General features: G+C 40.9%; 2 protein-coding genes across 2 annotated transcripts in view; one reads left to right on the top strand and one right to left on the bottom strand.

Annotated features, from left to right (window-relative positions):
- The window catches only part of mark1 (MAP/microtubule affinity-regulating kinase 1), a 34,503-nt gene extending 24,210 nt beyond the window's left edge, over nucleotides 1-10,293 (top strand). Inside the window, exons 10-18 of the mRNA XM_083559149.1 lie at nucleotides 155-254; nucleotides 975-1,087; nucleotides 1,180-1,333; nucleotides 1,709-1,890; nucleotides 1,997-2,094; nucleotides 4,372-4,521; nucleotides 4,691-4,954; nucleotides 7,886-7,930; nucleotides 9,380-10,293. Of these exons, the coding sequence (XP_083415275.1) occupies nucleotides 155-254; nucleotides 975-1,087; nucleotides 1,180-1,333; nucleotides 1,709-1,890; nucleotides 1,997-2,094; nucleotides 4,372-4,521; nucleotides 4,691-4,954; nucleotides 7,886-7,930; nucleotides 9,380-9,722 (1,449 nt within the window). The 3' untranslated portion in view covers nucleotides 9,723-10,293. The remainder of the gene's footprint in view (nucleotides 1-154; nucleotides 255-974; nucleotides 1,088-1,179; nucleotides 1,334-1,708; nucleotides 1,891-1,996; nucleotides 2,095-4,371; nucleotides 4,522-4,690; nucleotides 4,955-7,885; nucleotides 7,931-9,379) is intronic.
- Nucleotides 10,294-10,983: 690 nt separating this feature from the next.
- On the bottom strand, nucleotides 10,984-21,772 carry LOC310735978 (creatine kinase, testis isozyme). The gene is made up of 9 exons (XM_083559321.1): nucleotides 21,627-21,772; nucleotides 20,243-20,289; nucleotides 18,818-19,016; nucleotides 14,990-15,150; nucleotides 14,344-14,476; nucleotides 14,113-14,269; nucleotides 13,834-13,957; nucleotides 13,083-13,272; nucleotides 10,984-12,893 (listed from the first exon to the last, which is right to left on the bottom strand). The coding sequence occupies exons 1-9, from the start codon at nucleotides 21,658-21,660 to the stop codon at nucleotides 12,733-12,735; spliced, it is 1,206 nt and encodes a 401-aa protein (XP_083415447.1). The 5' UTR covers nucleotides 21,661-21,772; the 3' UTR covers nucleotides 10,984-12,732.
- Nucleotides 21,773-21,794: the final 22 nt, after the last annotated feature.

Below are 21,794 nucleotides of genomic sequence, written 5' to 3'. Positions count from 1 at the left end.
TGTTAAAATAGATAAACAAAATGACTTTCTGGTTAACAGAGCGAATCTCGAAGCTTTTTTGATACCACCTCGTACATAATGCGCTGGATTTACGCTCGCATTTTGTGAAGTTTCTGCATGTCGCTCTTATTTTTCCTGCTGTTTTCTCACACAGCAAATCATGAAGGACCGCTGGATGAACGTGGGTCACGAGGAGGAGGAGCTCAAGCCGTACACGGAGCCTGAAGCAGACTTTAGCGAAACCAAAAGAATAGGTACAGTCTAAATTTTGTGGACATCATGTGACCATCCCATTTCACATCCAGTCTCCATTTCCTCTTATAATGACCTTCATTCTTCTGGGAAGATGTTCCACTAGATTTTTGGGAAATTCATTCAGCCACAAGGGTGTTTAGTAAAGTCAGGTACTGATGTAGTGAGGAGGCCAGGTAGATTTTCAAACATCTGAAAGCGCTCACATCCCTGTACTGCGCACAAGCAAAACGTAAGAAGATCCGACCCGCATAATTTCTGCCCGCCGTTTTATTTACCTTCCCGCTCTTTGAAACCTCCTGTTCAAATGCATCCAGTTTGGAGAGCGTTTCGAAGAAGCAAAATTTTTTAAGCGAAACCGTATCAGTGTGGGCGTGGCCAAGAGGTGCTTTTGTGAATGGACTTTAGTTCTGTTTTGTAGTTTTCTTGCTGAATTGCACATAAACAATCCGTCTGTTGCTGTTTGATTGAAGGTTTAGAGTTTACAAATTACATTTATAAATGATTAAAAAAAGAAACTACAACCTTCCGGCAATTATTCAGTAACAACAGCATACATCAGAGATTCTGATTCATGTCAGAGATTGTAACGTAACGCACGTTATAGTTCGAAAAAAAAAAAAAAAAAGTTTCAGGTGGTAAATATGGTCTTGAACATCTTTAGGGAAGTGTGGATTTGATGTGTAACGAATGACTAACTTTTCTCTCTTTCTCTCCTTTAGAACTGATGATCACTATGGGTTTCCCCAAAGACGATATCACTGAATCCTTAGTCGGGCAGAAATACGATGAAATCATGGCTACTTATTTGCTGCTGGGCAGAAAACCGCCCGAGGCAAGAATCCCACACGGCCACACTTTTCATTTCAATCAGCTTCCCTTAGCGGTGGCGTTTTTGTTTTACTCGATGTTCTTTGTTGCTCGTAGTTTGAGGGAAGTGAGTCGCTGTCCAGCACAAACCTGTGTCAGATGCCCCGGCCCAACAGCGACCTGAATAACAGCTCGTCCCAGTCTCCAGCTCACTCCAAAGTCCAGCGCAGTATCTCTGCCATGCAGAAACAGCGCCGCTACAGTGACCATGGTCAGCACACACACACGCACACACACACACACACACACGCACACAGTAAATTTTTGCACTAAATAAATCAGGTCTGGTAACTTCTGCTTTTATCAGCAGATACCTTTAAAAGGCTCCATTGCAATATATTGAGATTCAGCCGTATCAGGTCTGGGTTTTAGTGCATCATGGAAACATTTAAATGTGGATTTAAGATGCAAATAATATGAAAATCAGATTAATATTCAAACAGTTTTCACACAAAGATGTTTTTTCCCTTTCTATTCGGTTCCATTATCATTTTCAGTGAAATAAACCTTAGTATGACTACGAGAGCATGTAATGTTTAACTCAATCATGTGTGTGTGTGTGTGTGTGTGTGTGTGTGACCTGCAGTTGCCCCGTCGATCCCCCCAGCCGTATCCTACACCAAGCGCGCTCAGGCCAACAGCGTGGAAGGAGAGAAGAAAGAGGAGTGGGAGGCGGCTCGGAAGCTCCCCACCTCCAGCTCTAAAGGAGACATGGCCGTCTCACCGCTGACCACACAGGAGCGCAGGAAGTCTTCTACAGCCTCAGGGGTGAGAGTTTGCACGCTCGGGTCACACACACGGATGCGCTATCGTTTGTTTCTAGTCATTATTCCAAGACGTTGCAGGAAAGATATGCGTTTTCTCATGTATGCAGAACAGCACAAGCGGAGGGATGACGCGGAGGAACACATACGTGTGCGAGCGTACCAGTACAGAGCGTCACTCGGCCATTCCGAATGGAAAGGACAGCAGGTGAGCTTCGCTTCCTGCTCTGTCGAGGAAACTTCATTTGATTAAAGATAGTTCTGGCTGTCAATCAACTCAAACCTAATTTTATGTGTGTTCATATATACCCCAGTCAACCATTACATTAAACCCACTGTTGGGTGACTCGAATAGCATTAAATATCTCATTATAATGGCACTAAACACATGGGTGGGATTTATGTAACAGTACCATATATATATATACTGTAATTTCCGGACTATTAAACGCACCCAAATATAAGCCGCACCCACTGAATTTATATATATATAACCTGCAGGTGTCTACACTGAAAATAATGAACTTTACACAGGCTTTAATTAAAGACAGTGTCTGTTACACGGCTTGTATCTAAACAGTAGCCTACCAAGAAAGTCATTGTTCACTGTCTTCCTCCTTCCTTTCACAACTATTTCTCTCTGGAGTTTATCTTTCGGCATCGTCGTGAGTTTAAAAATCACCTTTTCTCCCGATGCCGTGCAGCTCAGAACACAGGTGAAGTGTGTTTTCATGCTCGGTTGTTTTCAGCGTGACGAATGATTCACATTTCCTGTAGACAGTCCGAGTGAGCGGCAGGTCAAACCTCAGAGGAACATCATCCATATTTATGATGTGGTGCGGCCCGATTCAGTGGGAGCACATCTGATTTAATATAAAGAGTTTCATTGGTGCACCTGAACCCGTTCAGCAATTTCATTGGTCTAATGTTATGGGGTTCAGTTTTTTGGCTTGAAGTTTGTGAAACCGGGAAAAACCCAGGAAAAATCCATAAATTAGCCCCAAAGCGTGGGGAAAAAGTAGCGGCTTATAGTCCGGAAAATACGGTAAATATATATATACTGTGTATATATATATATATATATATATATATATATATATATATATATATATATATATATATATATATATATATATATATATATATATATATATATATATATATATATATATTTTTTTTTTTTTTTTACATTTATGGAAGTTGCCACGCCCCATTATTCAGAGCGACTAACATTTATTTCAGTTACACAGCTGAGCAATTGAGGGTTAAGGGCCAGTGTCATAGTGCTGGGATTTGAACTCATGTCCACCCGATCCAACATCATTATTTCAACTTCAAAATAGAAGGTGCTCCTTGTCGAACTATTTAAGACATTTTCTGATAAATTAGTACCTTTTTCCTTAACATGTTTAATGAGTCCTACAATTCAGATATCAGGAACGATAAAGACCCTTCTCAGCGCAGTAGCTTTCATCCCATCTGTGAAACTACTAGCTAAGGTTCTAGCAAGACGTTTAGAAACTGTACTTGGCAGGATTTTAATTGCTGGTCTCTGATGGTTCTCCCTCTATCCCTGATTGCTGATGGTTAACTGTATTAAGATGAATGTACTCCCTCAATTTTTATACTTATTTCAATGTATTTTTGTCACACTTTCTTTGGAACCAAAAAAACTCCCAGGATTCGAAAAGGCATATTTTAGAATACCCACCTTTGTGAGATACTGTATAATTGGGGCGTAACGTACTCGTATTCATACCGAAATCCTGGTTTGGTACACATGTATTAATACTTAATACACTTAATATGTTCCTCTAGAACACATCAACTAGAGTTGTTTTGCGCACTAATTAATGCAGAGCGCATTTCTGTTTGGCCATTTTTATTAAAAATTTTATATAAAAGATGCTAAATTAAAACCTTCAACACAACACACGTTTATTCAGTTCAGATATAAAAAAAAATTATAATAATTTTTAATCAATGAACATTTGTTTTTCTGATACACCAAATCTCAAATCAAGCACCAAAAAAATGCTGGTTCTCCACCTTTTTTATAACTGGTATGCATTCCTAACTAGTGCATTAGCGCCATCTACTGTGGCACTGGATTAGAGACCAAGGAAAACACCATGGTGCACACATCCGGCAATTAAAACCGTCCGTGTGGAAACACAATTACTTTAAAACATTTACAAGAATATTTTGTCTTCATGCCCTGTGTTGAGTTTGGTTTCACTAATAATAAACATACATTTGCGTCAAGCATCAATATTTTATCTGTGTTGATTAGAGTATAAAAAAAATTAAAAGGTATTAATTTAAGGTACATTTTGAACAAAATAATGTGCGATTAATCACAAGTGAACTCATGACAATGGTGCGATTAATCGCGATTAAATATTGATTGACAAAAACTTGATTGACAGCCCTAAAAAAATAAATATATATATGCATATATGCAAATGCTGCTTCTCTTCTTCAGTCTGACAGAGATGTCTGCATCTGGTAGTGGCTCCTCTGTGTCACCTGGAGCCTCCTCAGCTCGGACACGTCATGTGAAGTCCATGTCTGCATCAAGCCATCCCACCAAGTCCCCCTTACCCCCAATAGAGGACAATGCAGAGTATAAAGGGTGAGACCCATTACTCTAATTAGAGCTTGCAAAGTAAAGTAGCTGTCTGTATTAGTATCAGGTGTATTTGATTTCCTGACTGCTGATTGGTGCTTGAGATTATCTATTGCTATCTCTCTCTCTCTTTCTCTCTCTCTCTCTCTCTCTCTCTCTCTCTCTTTCTCTTTAGTCCTACCTCTAGCTCCAGGGTACCTGCCGCATCTCCATCGACCCACAGCATCAGCAGTGTAACCCCGGACCGAACACGTTTCCCCCGGGGCACGTCAACCCGCAGCACCTTCCACGGAGCCCAGCTGAGAGAGCGGCGTAGCGCCACCTACAACGGACCGCCTGCTTCTCCTACGCTCTCGCACGACACAGGAGCGCTGGTTCACACCCGGAGAGGGACTTCAACCGGCATCATCAGTAAGATCACATCCAAGTTTGTGCGCAGGTGAGTCGGTCGTCCGTCTCCATTACACTCAGACTGAAGCTGTTGGCTCGGTGTTTGAACATATCCAGAGCTTCAAAATCAACATCGTACGTGTATCAGCGCCCTGAAATAGGATGTTCATCAACGAGCCAAAAATAATTTTAGAGAATAGCGCCTCCAGGTGGTCTGACTAAGAGGCGGAGGTTGAACGGAGTGAATCCATTAAAGTTGCAGAATCTTAAATGACCAATAGGTGGCAGTGTAAAGAGCTCATTGATACAGCAGCGAATTAGAAGTAGTGGGGCACTTAGTGCCGAATTTCCCAGGTAGGAAAAGTCTGTTTGTTTATTTATTTATTTATTTATTTATTAGTGTATTAAATAGTGTACGATTCTGTTTCTGATCAAATAATAAAAATAGAATAAATATCATAAAAAGCTCAATTCAACACTGGGTGACTTTCTGTAGCTTATTAGATTTGAAATGATATATATATATATATCATGTATGATATATGGTCATTTATTATGCTTTATAAGATCATATATGAGATATTAGAAACTCGATATTAAAATAAAATAACTAAAAGTATTGATAATTTTTTTTTAAACATAAAAATGACAAATAATTTTCATTCGAAAACGAACTGAAAAATAGCAGAAATTAAAAATCTTAAATACAAACTGCAATAAAATCTAGTTGTATTTTTTTAAAACGATAATAATGCACAACAAAAAATCCAATTGTATGTTTGTGACACATTATTTACATATGAAATGAAATAGAAATGCAGTGATTAGTATTTGTGTTTAGACGTGTGAGACGTATTTCTGTAAAATCTGCATCTTTAAATGCAATACGTTTATTTATTTATTTATTTATTTGTAATTTTTTTTATGTAATCAGGTTTACATCATCCTGGCAAAAGTTTGTGGACACCTGAGCACAAGATGTGCTTGGTATGCTCTTGTTTTAAACTGTAGTTAAAAGTTGGATTTGGAAGCATGACATTTTCCCTTCACCTGAACGAGGAGACCCAAACCTGTTCCAGCATGACAATGCCCCATGCACAAAGCTCTGAACTCTGACTGCACCCCAGGCTTCCTCACCTCAGCTACATCAGTTGTGGCTCCACAAAATCTAGTGGAACATCTTCCCAGAAAAGTGGTGCTTATTGTAAGAGCAAATAGGGACTAAGGAAGAACAAAGCAATCATCAGGTGTCCACAAAATATCATACATATTGTATATCACATGTAGAAAATGTGTTCGCTTATTCCTCTGCGCAGACGTGCACAAACGCTCCTTCTTTCAGGGCCTCGTGGAGGACGGAGTGGTGCTGATCCATGACTTTATTTTTCTCTAAAACTGACCCCTGAATATGACGTGCATTTTCCATTCCTTCCCAAACACAGAGGTTTGGTGTGTGACTACAGAATTCTTCACTCTGTTAAACCCCAGAATTCTGCTCAGATGTGCGAAAAAAAAGAGGAAGAATTAGTCAGTGTATATTTAAGCGCTCGTGTGGAGGGAATAATGCTGTGTGTAGGTGCACGCGAGCGCTCCGTGGAATCCCGAATGTCTTGTGCAAGCGTGAATCTTATTCGCTTCCGAACGAGAGTTTTTCGGGTCTGATTTATAATCATTTTATTATATTTTTTGCAGGTTTCAGACGAGATTCATAACTATTCATATTGGATGCAAAATCTTAAAATAGGAAGCATGGGGGTCAAAATAAACGAAAAGAGGCATATGGAAATCTATAAACATCATACCGTATTTTCCGGACTATAAGCCGCTACTTTTTTCCCACGCTTTGAACTTAAACAACGAAGCGGCTAATTTATGGATTTTTCCTGGGTTTTTCCCGGTTTTACAAACTACAAGCCAAAAAACTGAACCCCATAACATTAGACCAATAAAATTGCGGAACGGGTTCAGGTGAACCAATGAAACTCTTTATATTAAATCAGATGCGCTCCCACTGAATCGGGCCGCACCACATCATAAATATGGATGATGTTCCTCTGAGGTTTGACCTGCCGCTCACTCGGACCGTCTACAGGAAATGTGAATCATTCGTCACGCTGAAAACAACCGGGCATGAAAACACACTTCACCTGTGTTCTGAGCTGAACGGCATCGAGAGAAAAGATTCACCGATGGTGATTTTTAAACTCACGACGATGCCGAAAGATAAACTCCAGAGAGAAATAGTTGTGAAAGGAAGTAGGAAGACAGTGAACAATGACTTTCTTGGTAGCTACTGTTTAGATACAAGCCGTGTAACAGACACTGTCTTTTATTAAAGCCTGTGTAAAGTTCATTAGTTTCAGTGTAGACACCTGCAGGTTATAGACATACTTATAGCTTATATATTTTTTCCCCTTTACCCCTAAAGTAAATTCATCAAAAATCAGAGTGTTTGATTTGTTAAATGCAGCAATTCGTTTAAAAGAACTTTAACCCATGTAAAGCATATCTACATGGAACTGGTTTTGGGGGTATTGTCATGCTGGAACAGGTTTTGGTCTCCTTTCATGCTAATGCATCCATAGAAATCCTATACAATTGTGTCTCCATGTGTGGGGAGGAATCACATCTTACTGAAAATTCAGGTGTCCCAAAACATTTGCCAGTCAGTACCTGACTTTATTAACACTCTTATGGCTGAATGAACCTCCACTAAATCTGGTAGAGCTTCATCTCAGAAAAGTGGAGATGTTCACATACCAATCTTATGGTCCACAAACACTAGTCCATGTAGAGTATTTCAGACGAACGTACCAACCGTAGATCTCGTAGACATACGCAGCGATCAGAAGAACGCGTATTTAATGGAAGCTCCAGTAGACTTCGCTCGCATTAACGGTGCATGAGATATTTATTGCTGTGTGTTTGTGGGGGTTCAGCATTATTTTTCCTGTATCTCAATCTGAACTCTGTCTTTCAGGCTACCGAATGAAGGAGAGACCAGATGCAGAGCAAACAGCTTGAGGTGAGACATCAGTGGTGCCTTTGTAGAATTATTTTTTTTTGTTTGCTTTGAGGTCTGGTTTAAATGTTTTTAATACTGGTTTGGCCGAAAGGGGGCAGTGTTCCACCCATAAACCACTGTCTTGTCAACACAGGCTTTAGATGTTTTTGAGTGACATGAGGAGGTTGCCATATTTGCATTATTGCCATGTTTTCATAGGTCCACATTCCCACACATGCACTGCTTATATATTGAATGAATACACTGTATGCTGTGTGATTCGCATCTATAATTATTAGGTTTTTTTCCTACCTCGTTTTTTTCTATTTGTACTCTTTTATGGAAAATCCTTACACCTGGTGGCACTCAAATGATCTTTGTGGGAATTTACCAAATTGCAGGTTAGTCTATCACAGGGAACATAAATGTAATTGGGAAAATAAATCTTGCAGGAAATTTTGGTGAAAACAACCAGATTTAATGCGATTTCAGTTGAATTTCTACCTGCATGCGAAATAACGTTAAGAAAATGTCCATCTTGGTCAGTTTTCAGGTGAATTACATAAATATTAAATATCAATTTACTATATAAAGCTTCCATGTGCAACAAAATTATACTAACAATTAAATCAAAGTCAAAAAGGTCATTCTTTTAAATCCGTATCAGTTTGCAGGCTTTTCATCTTATGACCAAACAGTTCCATACATTTCTCCAAATTTCCAATTAATTCCCATAAATTCCTGGGAAGTTTCAAAAACTTTCGCAAAAGTGTTTTTGGATGCTGGAGATTTAGACTTCAGACCCAAACCTGTTCCAGCATAATGCTCCTGTGCACAAAACCCGCTCCATGAAGATACATGAGTTGCAGTGGAAGATCTCCTGCTCTGATCTCAACCCTAATGAACAATGATGAATGTGAACGCTGACTGCACCCCAGACCTCCTCACTTCCTCACCTCCATCACTACCTGCCATTACTCATCCTTGAGGCTGAATGAATCTCCAACGAAATCTAGCAGAACATCTTCGGATCATCAAATGGAGACTTGATGTGGAATGAGACCTTCAAAAAGTACAGGACCTTACAAAATATTCCTTATTAAATCCATAAAATAAAATCAGCAGCTTAATTAACGTGCAGTGAGGTGAGAAGGCCTGGGGTGCAGTCAGCGTTCACATTCAATCGTGTTTAACGAGGTCTAGAGTTCTATAGCAGGAGATCTTCCACTCCATCCTGTGTAAACCACCAGGGCACTGGGTTTGGGTCTCCTAATTCAATGGAAGAGAAAAAATCATGCCACCACATCCACAGAGATCTGATAGAACCGTGTGCCTCCAACATTGTGGTAACCTTTTGCAGAAGAACCACATATGGCTGAAAAATTCAGGTATATCAAAGAGCGTTATTTCAGCCGAGCTTCTCTCTCAAATCGAATCTTAATATGACCACGGGTTTGTGTTCCTTCTCAGGAGCAGCTCAGTAGAACCTAAAGACGACGGGCGCGATTCCAAGCCTCGGTCCCTACGCTTCACGTGGAGCATGAAGACGACGTCCTCCATGGAGCCCGGAGACATGATGCGAGAAATCCGCAAGGTGCTGGACGCCAACAATTGTGACTACGAGCAGCGCGAGCGCTTCCTGCTGTTCTGCGTTCACGGCGACGCCCGTCAGGACAGCCTCGTCCAATGGGAGATGGAAGTATGCAAGCTGCCCCGCCTGTCTCTCAACGGCGTCCGCTTCAAGCGCATCTCGGGCACCTCCATCGCCTTCAAGAACATCGCATCCAAAATCGCCAACGAGCTGAAGCTGTGACGGGGGGGGTCGGGGGAGCGATAACGCCAAAAACTGCACCACGGAATCTCGCTGCGTCGATGTCTACAGTGCGTTTCTGGATCGTTTGGGCACCATTTTGAGTTTACTGCTTTCTGAGGCTACTGATGTATGGGTTTGGCCAGTCGAGATATATATATATATATATATATATATATATATATATATATATAAAGATAAGAGCATCCTTGGTATCCCCAGTTCCCTACTTTCCTCCCACATATACACAAGGTTAGCGCATAACCATCTTTGCAATAATAACGAAACCCGTGTGAGGGTCAGCAGGTCGGTGTTCCTTTACAGAACCACCTTTGTAGGCGAAAGCAGAGACTTTTAATGCTACTTTTTCCACATGTACAGTTAAGATACCGAACGTTTTGTTGAATTGTTCATAGACTTGTATTATACAAGACTCTTTCAGCCTACGTATCCGAAGGTGTTGTAAAGTATTGAGTTCTGCCCAAAAAAAAAACGTTTAGACAGTTATGTTTAGCTTTTACTTTCCTTGTATTATTTGTTTCCCTCTACCATGACATTTTATTAATTTATATATGCATACATATATATATATGTATGTATGTGTGTGTACAAACGTTTTTTTTCCAGCATCCCATTCCACATTTGGTCCCCATTTGCTCTTCACTCCCTAAGAAGATGTTCCACTGGATCTTTGTGGAGATTCATTCATTGGCCAGGGTGTTAGCAAAGCCAGGTACTGATGTAGGTGAGATAGAGGAGGCCTGGGGTGCAGTCAGAGCTCTCTAGCAGGAGATCTTCCACACACTTGCTTTACACCCATGGAAAGCAGATCTTCATGGAGCTGAGGCACTTTGTGCACATTGTCACGCTGGAACAGGTTTGGATCTCCTCGTTCAAAGCGTGGTGGAAAAACTTCAAAAATGATCTAATTGTGTGCCTCCAATTTTTTAGCCTGCAGACCTTTTTTTTTTTTTTTTATATCCGTCTGGCCTACGTCTCCGAGTCGTGCAAGTTCAACCCTCCATCCCACGTATGCTGTAAAAGGGATCGAGCTTTTGGTTTGATGGAGGAGAACGCTGTAGATGTAGCAGATGTAGCCTGGAATAGGATTTTTTTTTCGTTTAGACCAGATTGTCTTTCTTTTGAGTTTTACTTGATTTCGTCTCGTTCTCCCGGGAAGATCTTGCGTTTATTTATTTTTACGGTTCCTACACCATCTTCACCACCACGCTGTCGTCCTCGTGTGGAAACGAAGTACGTGTGACGTTTCCTTTTGTAATTAGGGATGACGGAGACGATGGTGGTGATGATGATGTTCCTGTGTACTGAAGTAACGAGGGTTAAACGTGCAATGCTTTTTGTTGTATTACTGTAATCCTGACGCCCCGTTGCTCCGCGACTGCACACGTTTCAAGAGGGCGATTGTTTCCGTTCGCTTATTTAAAAAAAGAAAGGGAAAAAAAAAAAAAAGGTTTTAAAGGATCTTTCGTAGGTTTTAAGCTGTGATCTGGTTACGCTGTTCCTCGAGGAGCGTCGCGTTTCCTGTCGTGACGGTACGTTTACCGAACAGATGCTTGATTATGCTGCCTAAGCGAACGGAGCTGCTTGAAGGTGTTGTTTGGACAAACGACTGAAGATTTACTTAAAATGCAACTAGCGCCCAACCACCCCACACCCTCCACCTTCCTCCTACCCCTCTCACAACCCCACACCATACCCCCACCCTTCCCCTCCCCTCCCCTCCTCTCCCAGTCATTTCACTACTACTGCCCCCGGACTCCTCCCACAGTAAAGTACTGTACATTCCTCAAGGTCTCATAGGTCATAAAGGTTCAGTCTCACTGGTGCACATTAAAGCTTACTTGAAATGAAATTCTGAGCCAAAATGTCTTTTTTTTTTTTTTTTTTTTTTTATTGTATTGATTACAATTCAGTAATTTTTCTGTTTTTCAGAATGAATTTGCTGAAATACACTATTTGTGTGTCACTGCTTACGAAGCGCTGTATTATCGTACACTACATCAACAAATGTTTGTGGACACCTGACTATAAGATTATCCTCTTTCTGAACTTCCAATTCCACATCTGGTCACCGCTTGCTCTTCTAATGACTTTCACTCATCTGGGAAGATGTTCCACTAGATTCTGCTACAGGGGTGTTAAGGGTTTAAAGTCAGGTACTGATGTAGGGTGAGAAAGTGAGGAGGTCCAGGGTGCAGTCAGCGTTCACGTTCATCCTGTTTAATAGGTTTGGAGCTCTATAGCAGGAGATCTTCCACTCCAGCTCATGTAAAGCATATCTTTATGGAGGTGGATTTGTGCACAGGGGTATTGTCATGGAACATGTTTTGGGTTTCCTAGTTCAAGTGAAAGAAATATTTCGTAGTATCAGTCGGTATTTTAAAGAAATTGCAAAACATACACCGATCAGGCATAACATTACATTATAACATTATGAGCAGTGAAGTGAAGAACACTGATGATCTCTTCATCATGGCACCTGTTAGTGGGTGGATTTATTTGTTAGGCAGCAAGTGAACATTTTGTCCTTGAATCGTGACGTCGAGACGACCGGGTCAAAGCTTTTCCAAAACTGCAGCTCTTGTGGGATGTTCCTGATCTGCAGTGGTCAGTGTCTATCAAAAGTGCTCTAAGGCAGGAACAGTGGTGAACAGCGACAGGGTCACGAGTGGCCGAAGCTCATTGATGCACGTGAGGAGCGAAGGCTGGTACGTACAGACGATCTCCTGTAGCTCAAACTGCTGAAGAAGTTCATGACGTTGATGCTCGACGGGTCACGACGGGTTTGCTGTTTTAGCAGCAAAAGGGGACCAACACAATATTAGGCTGGTGGTCATAATGTTATGGCTGATCAGTGTACAGTGGAACAGTTCAACTTCACATTACATAAAAAATTTTATAAATCAATAAAGTTCTACACAGAATAAAGTTTTAAGTGATTTAACTACGCAGAGCTTTGCATATACAATGCACAATGCATCTCCGTTAAACTCTACTTCTGCGCCGGCACCAGGTCGTCGATCCCCGCGTTATCCTCCAGTCTCTTCTCGATCCGGATGAGAAGTTTAACCCCGTCCACCACCAGTTGCATAAACTCCACTTCAGTGAGTCCAATGGTTTGCTGATTGCTTATTTTGTACAGCCCATGTGAGTCTGAGAGACCAAGAACATGCAAGGAGTTAAGTGTAGTCCTAACAAACAAGTTACATTCACCAATACTTCATGGATGAACATTTACACCTGTCTAGAACATATTGTTCTTCAGCACCATGGTTAGCGGTGTCTGGTTAATTGCATATGTTGGTGTTCCTAATAACGTGAACGGTAAATTTATGTACATACTGGATGCCTCCATGCGCAGTCGCAGTCTGTCCAGGATGTTTTTCAGGTGTTTGTTCTTAGGCAGGTGTCTCAGCCTGATGGTAACCGTGGCATTCAGACCGGTGCCCACCTCTGCCGGGGAGCTCACCACCCAGCCCAAGTGAGGTTTCCAGATGAACGAGTGCCTTAGTTTATTATAAATGGCCTCCAACTGGAAGAAAACAAACAGTCTATCACACAAAAATGTGTGGCCACCTGATAATAAGATTTGCTAGATTTTTGCTCACATTCAGACACAAGGGTGTTAGTAAAGTCAGGTACTGGTGTAGGTGAGGTGTGAAGGTCTGGTGTGCAGTCAGTGTTCATATTTATCCTGTTTAATAGTGTTGGAGCTCTTTAACAGGAGATCTTCCACCAAATCCAGCTCATGTAAAGCGTATCTTTACGGACCTGGCTTGCTGGAACAGGATTGGGTCTCCTAGTTTAAAGGGAGAATTCAATGCTACAACATCCAAAGACAATTGTGTGACTCCAACTTTGTGGTAACAGTTTGGTGGGGAGTGTTTGGTAAAATAGCTTTTACCATTTATGTTTATGGCATTCGTCCAGATACAACTGAAGGTTAAGGGCCTTGCTCATGGGCACAATGATGGCAGCTTAGTGGTGGGATTTGAACTTATGCCCCTTCTGATCAAAAGTCGAGCAGAAGTCTTTACCACTGAGTTACCCCTTCCCCCGCGTAGCTTAGTGGTTGAGATTTTGGAAGTCTTACCTTTACTAGATTAATGCATATGGATGCAAAGGCTTCCTGAAGATCAGCGTCGCTTCTGGAAGACACCAGTTTCAGATGGTCCTCCATGTTTAGCCAAACTGCCAGGCTCCCGTTATCACTCAACCTGTAAGATGATAAGAAGCACACATACATTCAGATTAGCAAAACTATGATGTCAGTGTTATACTTAGAGACCGCGTAGGACATTCATGACCCCTATCATTTCTGTTACAGGGCTGGTAGAAATTTAATTGTTTGGTATCATGGTGGGAGTTGTACCACAAGGCCCGTGCATCAGGCCAATCACGTGCCACGCCGGTCTTCATTAACATAATGGGCGGGGCATCCAGAACGAGCCCTTTATCTTCCGTCTCCTGGTTGAGGTCTTCCATGGAGTAAAGTTTGCCTGGGAGTTCTTCGCCAAGCTGGTCCAGAGCTGGAAAAGCAATCATTGTGGTTCGTCATACACGGATCGGGCTCGTTTAACACTCCACAGTCGGATTTCAGTACCTTTTTTGCCGAGTGTGAGGAGCTGTCTTCGCTCCCCTCGGCTGCAGTGTGTGGGGAAGCAGAAGTCCTCAATGCAGCGAGATACGCTCACCTCACAGCTCACAGCATACTCCTGGTCGAAGTCATCACCTCCCTAAACACACACACACTCACTCATAGGGCCTACAATTGCACACTAAAGATACATACACTATTTGGGCAAAGATTTGTGGACATCTGATCATTAGATTGGTATGTACTCTTTGGTCCCCATTTTTTTTTTTTTTATAATAAGCTCCACTCTTCTGGGAAGATGTTCAACTGAATTTTTTTGGAGATTCATTCATCCACAAGTATGTCATTAAAATCATTGAGGGTGAGGAGGCCTGGGGTGCAGTCAGCATTCACATTCATGTTCAATAGGGTTGGAGATCTTCCATTTCAGCTCATCTAAAGCATATTTTCATGGAGCTGATTTTGTGCACAAGGGTGTTGTCATGCTGGAGCAGGTTAGTGGCTACTAATTCAAGCGAAGGGGCAAAATTGACATCCTATAAAATGATGTGCGTCCAAAATTGTGGTAACAGTTTGCTGAAAACGTCTGTCGTTCATGCAGTATAGAATTAGTTGTGTACTATTAATTGTGTAACTAATAACTAACACTCACCTTGAGGTTGTCATAATTGAAGTCGCTCTTATGCATAACATGACCGAGCACCTTGTAGCCGTGGTACACTTCAATGACTCGTTCAAAAAAGTCACAGAAGAGAATGTAGGACTGAGCGTCTCCGGCTAAACAGCCTGCACTCAGGGGCCCCGTTCTGGTTCCTGTATCACAGACAGAAATCGGCACATGTAGACACATTCGTTTAAGAAACGCTCTTGTAGGCCATTTTTCTTATGTAGTAGTTTGTTTTTGCTTTCTCTTGTGCTGAGGTTATAATGTTCTCAACACACAGGGACAGATGTTCCTTCTTCTGGGAATTCTTTTAAATACCTTGGTAGCTAAAATGACGTGCTCAGACCCTTACAGTCACTACCTACTGCATAAATATATACACGTAAGATATTGCAGTCAATCTCATACAGACAAATGAAAAGGGAAAATGCATTAGGAAAATCTATTTCAATTCAGCTTGCCATCGAGTCTACAGTGCACTTAAATTGTTCCAGAAAGCTGAACACAATTCTGTATTGGCTAATCGATCAATTTCAGATTGATCTTCCAGATCGTTTTCTGATACGCAATATACGGACACCTTTTTGGACATCCCATTCCACATTTTGTCTTCATTTACTCATAATAAGCTCCACTGTTCGAGGAAGATGTTCCATGAGATTTTTGTCATGCTGGAAAAATATTTATTTACACCCAAAAACATCCTTCACTATTTTGTGCCTCTGACAGCTTGGGAAAGAACAACACCATCAGACCATCTCAGGGAGGTTTTCTTCACAACAGTCGCCGCTTAAAAGGGATAAATGTACAACTTTATAACTTCTTTGTCTCTCTAAAGCTGCTATGGGGCAATGCTTATTGTTAAAACACATGGCTGGAGAAGTCAGGTGTTGTAGGTTTAGAGACAGTGGCCTTGAGTAAAAGACAGGAGGTGGAGCTGGAGGTAGCAAAGCTGAAGATGTTGAGATGTTCATTGGGAGTGACGACGAAGGACAGGATTAGAAATGAGTTTATTAGAGGGACAGCGCATGTAGGACGTTTTGGAGACAAGGTGAGGGAGGCAAGATTGAGATGGTTTGGACATGTGCAGAGGAGGAACATGGGGTATATCAGTAGGAGAATGCTAAGGATGGAGACACCAGGAAGGAGGAAAAGAGGAAGACCAAGGAGGAGGTTTATGGATGTGGTGAGGGAAGACGTGCAGGTAGTTGGTGTGAAAGAGGCAGATGTAGAGGACAGGGGGGGTATGGAGACGGATGATCCGCTGTGGAGACCCCTAATGGGAGCAGCCAAAAGAAGAAGAAGAAGAAGAAGAATGTATATTGTGCTGTGAGCATAAATTAAGCAGAGACCAACATGGCCCAAAATGCCATACCACCTCCTGAGGCATGTCACTGTTATAACGATGACGTTTCAAATAACGTTTCAAAGCCAACATCAGATTCGTATCAGGTATCAGATGAGCTTTTATTCTGCTATCAGATAAAAAAAAAAAAAAAAGGGTTTTGGTTTATCTATAAACTGAAAGTTTGGATTACAAAACAAATACTATATGTAGAAATCCGATAAGAGCTGTGGAATGCCGTGATTCGGGTCTAGCAGTTTTTACTTTGACTTATTTTTTTCTTCTTTTTCATTGGAATTGTTGGTAGAGGAACATGTTGAGCTCAAGTTTCCACTCAGCATCCTTCAAGGGTTGTGTTAAATTCCACTACACAAAGCAGAACTTCTGCAGAAAGATCAGATATTAATCACTCAAAGACCACCAGAAACGATTATGCTTCTAAGAATACGCAGTTAAATCTGTCTGCAGAGGGAAACTTAGTTTGGAACATGTTTCTTAAAAAACATCCTGGTAGGTACGAGCGTTGTGATGTTAACTGTAAACTGCTGAGCTGGCTATGACTCATCTTTCCTCCACACCGCGAGCGTCTTTTTATCTTCCACAGAATGGCAAGAGTGATTTTTCCGACGCCTGACGTACAGTTTATAAAGTGTAAACGACCAGAAGTGTGGTTCTGCACCAGCAAGCACTGATATGCAAAGAACGTGTGAGGAACAAAAGCATGATGGGGCTGTTCTTGTGAAATAATCAGCCATGGGTGTGCTTCCTGTTCAAAAATGAATGACGTTCTTTATCTATTCTTGAAGCGAAGGCTGGTCAAAACCACCCAACGCATCAGTGGCAGCCAACTACCAGTCAATGAGCAGCTTCACCACAGCAGATGTGTGCAGAACTCACAACATCATCAAGAACTCCTCACATCCCAGTCTCAAACTATTTAACTTCCTTCCATCAGGGAGGAGATACAGAAACATACGCACCAAAACCAGCAGGCTCAGGACCAGCTTTTTTCCCCATTTCCCCTCACTATCAAACTAGTGAACTCCACACTACAAAACATTTACGGCTCACTGATACATTTCTGATTCTATTACAGTAAATATCATGCAGTTCTGGACAATTATTTATCCAATCCTTCTATTCAATTATCCTGTATATAATTCATAGTACCGTATTTTTCGGACTATAAGCCGCTACTTTTTTCCCACGGTTTGAACTCCGCAGCTTAAACAACAAAGCGGCTAATTTATGGATTTTTCCTGAGTTTTTCCCGGTTTCACAAACTTCAAGCCAAAAAACTGAACCGCATAACATTAGACCAAGAAATTTCCGAACGGAAATGAAAAAAACGCACCTCACCTGTGTTCTGAGCTGCACGGCATCGAAAGAAAAAACTTCCTTCGGGTGATTTTTAAACGCACGACGATGCCAAAAGATAAACTCCCGAGAGAAATAGTTGTGAAAGGAAGGAGGAAGACAGTGAACAATGACATTCTTGGTCGGCTACTGTTTAGATACAAGCCGTTGTAACGTGTTGAGTCTGGGTGAAGGGAGAACTCGCTAACTCCAGTTACAACAGAAATCATATAAGCACAGACAGGTTTCCAAAACTCGTGCTTTTTTATTTTTCTTGGCAACAGTGTTACGGGTTAGTCAAAGAAACTTAGAAATGAGCATCAGAAAATAATAAGGACATATTCCTCGGCCTTGCACACATGCAGTAATACCGGAAAAAATGCGGCGGCAGGCTATTCCCAAAATACCGCTCTGCTCTTAAAGGAGCCACAACATATTTCACCCGTTACACCATGTAACAGACACTGTCTTTCGTTAAAGCCTGTGTGAAGTACATTAGTTTTAATGTAGACACTTGCGGCTAATAGACAGGTGCGGCTTATTTATGTTAAAAATAAAAATATTTGTAAAATTCAGTGGGTGCGGCTTATATATGGGTGCGCTTTATAGTCCGGAAATTACGGTATATAACAGATTATCCTCATATCTATATAATCAACTGTATACACACTGTAAAACCTTTGTACAGTTGTATATACGTTGTACATTTATCATATAGTACATTTTAACTAACATTCTCAACACATTACACACATCCTGCACTAAAGTAACAACAATTATTAATATCTATGTTTATATTATTTCAGTTTACCTGCTCAACAGTTTCCGCATCTATCTATCTATCTATCTATCTATCTATCTATCTATCTATCTATCTATCTATCTATCTATCTATCTATCTTACTGTATATAGATTATATCATTTTCTTAAAATGTATAATTTTTTATTCATATATTACACCACATTTTAAAATCCCTTCCTTCACGCTTAGATCGTCTTAAATGTCCTCTGAAAGAATGTAGAAACCAGTTTATTATTAAAGTTACAGAAGGATCTACTGCCATAACCGCAATTATAGAAATCGAATCGAAATCTGATCATAAGACCGTCTCACCTCTGTCCTCCAGGCCCGGCTGAATGATGTCATCAAAGATGACTCCACCCTCAGTGGCCCGGTTGAACTGGCGTGTGTACATGTGTAGATCCAGCACACGGGCCATGCAGGTGTAGTTTCCATCCAGACTTGGAAACTCTTCTTTGGGACAACGCCTCTTCAGTTTCAGCTTGCTCATGGGGTCCGGGGGGATTAGGCTCTGAAAATGGGTTTGGTAAAGACCGAAGGGTTTACGATCATCATTTTGCCTGCCGAGTCTGTGTGATGAACAAATACTTTAACTACTGGTATAATGCAGTATTACTACTTTATATACTGCAGTATTGTAGGAGCTACTGACTGTAAAGCATGTTTGGGTTACAGGTAGAGATGATAATCCACTCAGTCAAAATTTTATTATTTATATATAATTATTAGTATTAGCGCGATACTTTTATTATTTAGAAAGTGACCAAAAATTTGTGATCAATATTTGATCTGTAGATTGATTTCTCCTCGCTAAACCATTTCTTGAGCGCGTTCTCCTGAGAGTCACGTAGAATACAGATTAACATGGCAGAGGTAGAGCTGTAACTTCCTGCAATTAAAACAGGAAAATAACGTCTGGTTTTATTTCTTTTCCTTTTTTTGCACTACAAATCCTATTTTTTCCATCGCATCGAATCGTATTGTGTCGAATCGAATCGAAATCGGATCTCACTGGATCGTAATGGGGTAAATCGTATCACATTGTACGAGTAGCTGCTTCGTATCATTGCCTATCAAGTCAGGTCAAGTTTATTTCTATTGCAGACATTGTCTCAAAGCAGCTTTACAGAAATCAACAGTTAAGGTGAATGGTGTGTATTTATCCCTGATGAGCAGCCATGGCGACTGTGGTGAAGTAAAAACTTCCTTAGATGTTATGAGGAAGAAACCTTGAGAGGAACCGGACTGAAAAGGGGAACCCATCCTCATTTGGGTGACATCAAGAGTTTGATCATAAATCTTTCAACAATACAGAACACTGGAGAGTGAGAACTAACATGAGTACTGGAGTATAAGATTATAAGTGATGATCTTTCTACAGTCTTATACAGTCTTTATGGTTATAATGGCCTATGTGAATTGCATCGGCCTCAGTTATTTAGATGCACAACCCTAATATATCTATATAGTAGTAAATAAACATAGAGCATTGCGCAGAGAGAAATGAGGTGATCATACAGAGATCATGTAGTAATTATAAGTGGCAGATATTATCAATAGTAAACAGCATTAATATTGTACAGTACAGTGTTTCCTTTCAATCACGCTGACTAGAACAATGGTGCTGCTTGGCACTGCTCTCGTTTTTATTCCTGTGTAGACCAACCACAGTGTGTGGGACTTTCCTCTTGTTTTGCAATGTAAAGTGCTTGGTGTATTTTCTGTGAAGGGGAATACCTCGAGCACAGGCTTGTACTTTGTCTCCAAAGGGTACTCCATGGGGGCTGAAAGAGATGATTGATGTTAAAGCTGTGGTGAATGAACACAATGGAGTCCTTACATTTTTTTTTTTTTTTTTTTTTTTTAGGAGTTATAGCTTTCTAATGCATGATTCAAAACAGAGAGCAACTGGAGAAAAGAAACTAGAGTTGTGTACAGATTAGGCACAGGTTCTTTGCAAAGTCTGCAGAATATACACATGGCCAGCCACTTTTTTTTTCTTCTTCTTTTTGGTTTCCTGTTTTGTTTTGGGGACTTTTTTACCCTCAGTCTTGTTTTCAGTAAGTGAAAGGAACTAAAAAAAGGGTTAAAGGGTCAGAAGATTTTAACATCTCAAGGCTTTAGTAGTGCTTTTCTGTTATCCTGAGGCAAGATGACGCACACTCATTAATTTGGATGGATTTGGGAAGATAAAAGCGTCCAGGGATTACTGTCTAATAAATTCTGAATTCAGATTTTATCATTGACTTCCTGCCCTATCTTCTGAGAATCAGACTGGTTGAAATGCTTCTTCTCTGCACCCATTTAGTCTTTTCAGCTCACCTTGTTACAGGAAGTTGGAACCAAAAAATTGTCTATGGATGCAATGGAACTTTGGATACCCAAACCTGTTCCTGCATGACGAGCCAGCTCCAAGAAGATAAACTTTACATGGGTTGGAGTGGAAGATCTCCTGCTCTGAAGCTCTGACCTCAACCCTATTAAACAGGATGAATATGAACACTGACTGCACCCCAGGCCTCCTCACATCACCTACATCAGGACCTGACTTTACTAACCCACAAATCTCCACAAAATCTAGTAGAACATCTTTACAAAAGAGTGGAGCTTATTATAAGAGCGAATGGAGACAATGTGGAATGAGATGTTTTAAAAAGAAGGACATACCAATCTTATGCTCAGGGGTGCACACACTTTTATAAATAGATATTATATAATAAATAACTAGTAACGTGTTTTTAAAAAAATACAATCTGATCCAGTTGGTTTTTACTCTCCATCCTTGTGGTCTCCACAAAATCTAGTGGAACATCTCCCCAGAAGAATGGAGCTTATTACGAGAGCAAATGGGGACTAAATGATGTTCAAATCAGTCTTAAGATCAGGTGTCCATCAGGTACTGAAATGTTTATAACAACTGATCAGAAAAACAGAATGGCTCCAAATAAATACAGACTGTAGCTGCAATTAAGATCCTTCACCCATCATGGACATGAATGTTCTCACATGACAGCTTTTATAAGTAAGGCACAATACTGAAGACACAAAACGCATACAGAAAACACACACACGGCTACACGTAGCTTTGATTCCCATGCGGAATGAAGCTTTAAAGACTTACGCTTGATCAACCATTCTTTCTTTCTCTTCCACATCCTTTCCTTAGGAGTGCAGCGTAGATGAACAGGAATGGATCACGAGCACTGGGTCATGACAACTGGCCTTAAAACCAAACAAAAGAGCTATAAATAGCCACGAGGTATCATCATCCCCGTGCTTACTGTCCTCA

The sequence above is a fragment of the Silurus aristotelis genome (assembly GCF_946808225.1).
Source record: "Silurus aristotelis genome assembly, chromosome: 13".
Taxonomy (NCBI): Eukaryota; Metazoa; Chordata; class Actinopteri; order Siluriformes; family Siluridae; genus Silurus; species Silurus aristotelis.
This window is presented reverse-complemented; position numbering and strand designations above follow the sequence as displayed.

Excerpts from the sequence above, each read along its gene's own strand:
- LOC310735978 (XM_083559321.1), bottom strand. The coding sequence starts at position 21,660 with ATGTGGAAGAGAAAGAAAGAATGGTTGATCAAGC. Across the intron at positions 14,270-14,343 it reads CCTCACACTCGGCAAAAAAG|CTCTGGACCAGCTTGGCGAA; the intron begins GTACTGAAATCC and ends TTGCTTTTCCAG. Across the intron at positions 13,273-13,833 it reads TATGCATTAATCTAGTAAAG|TTGGAGGCCATTTATAATAA; the intron begins GTAAGACTTCCA and ends GTTTTCTTCCAG.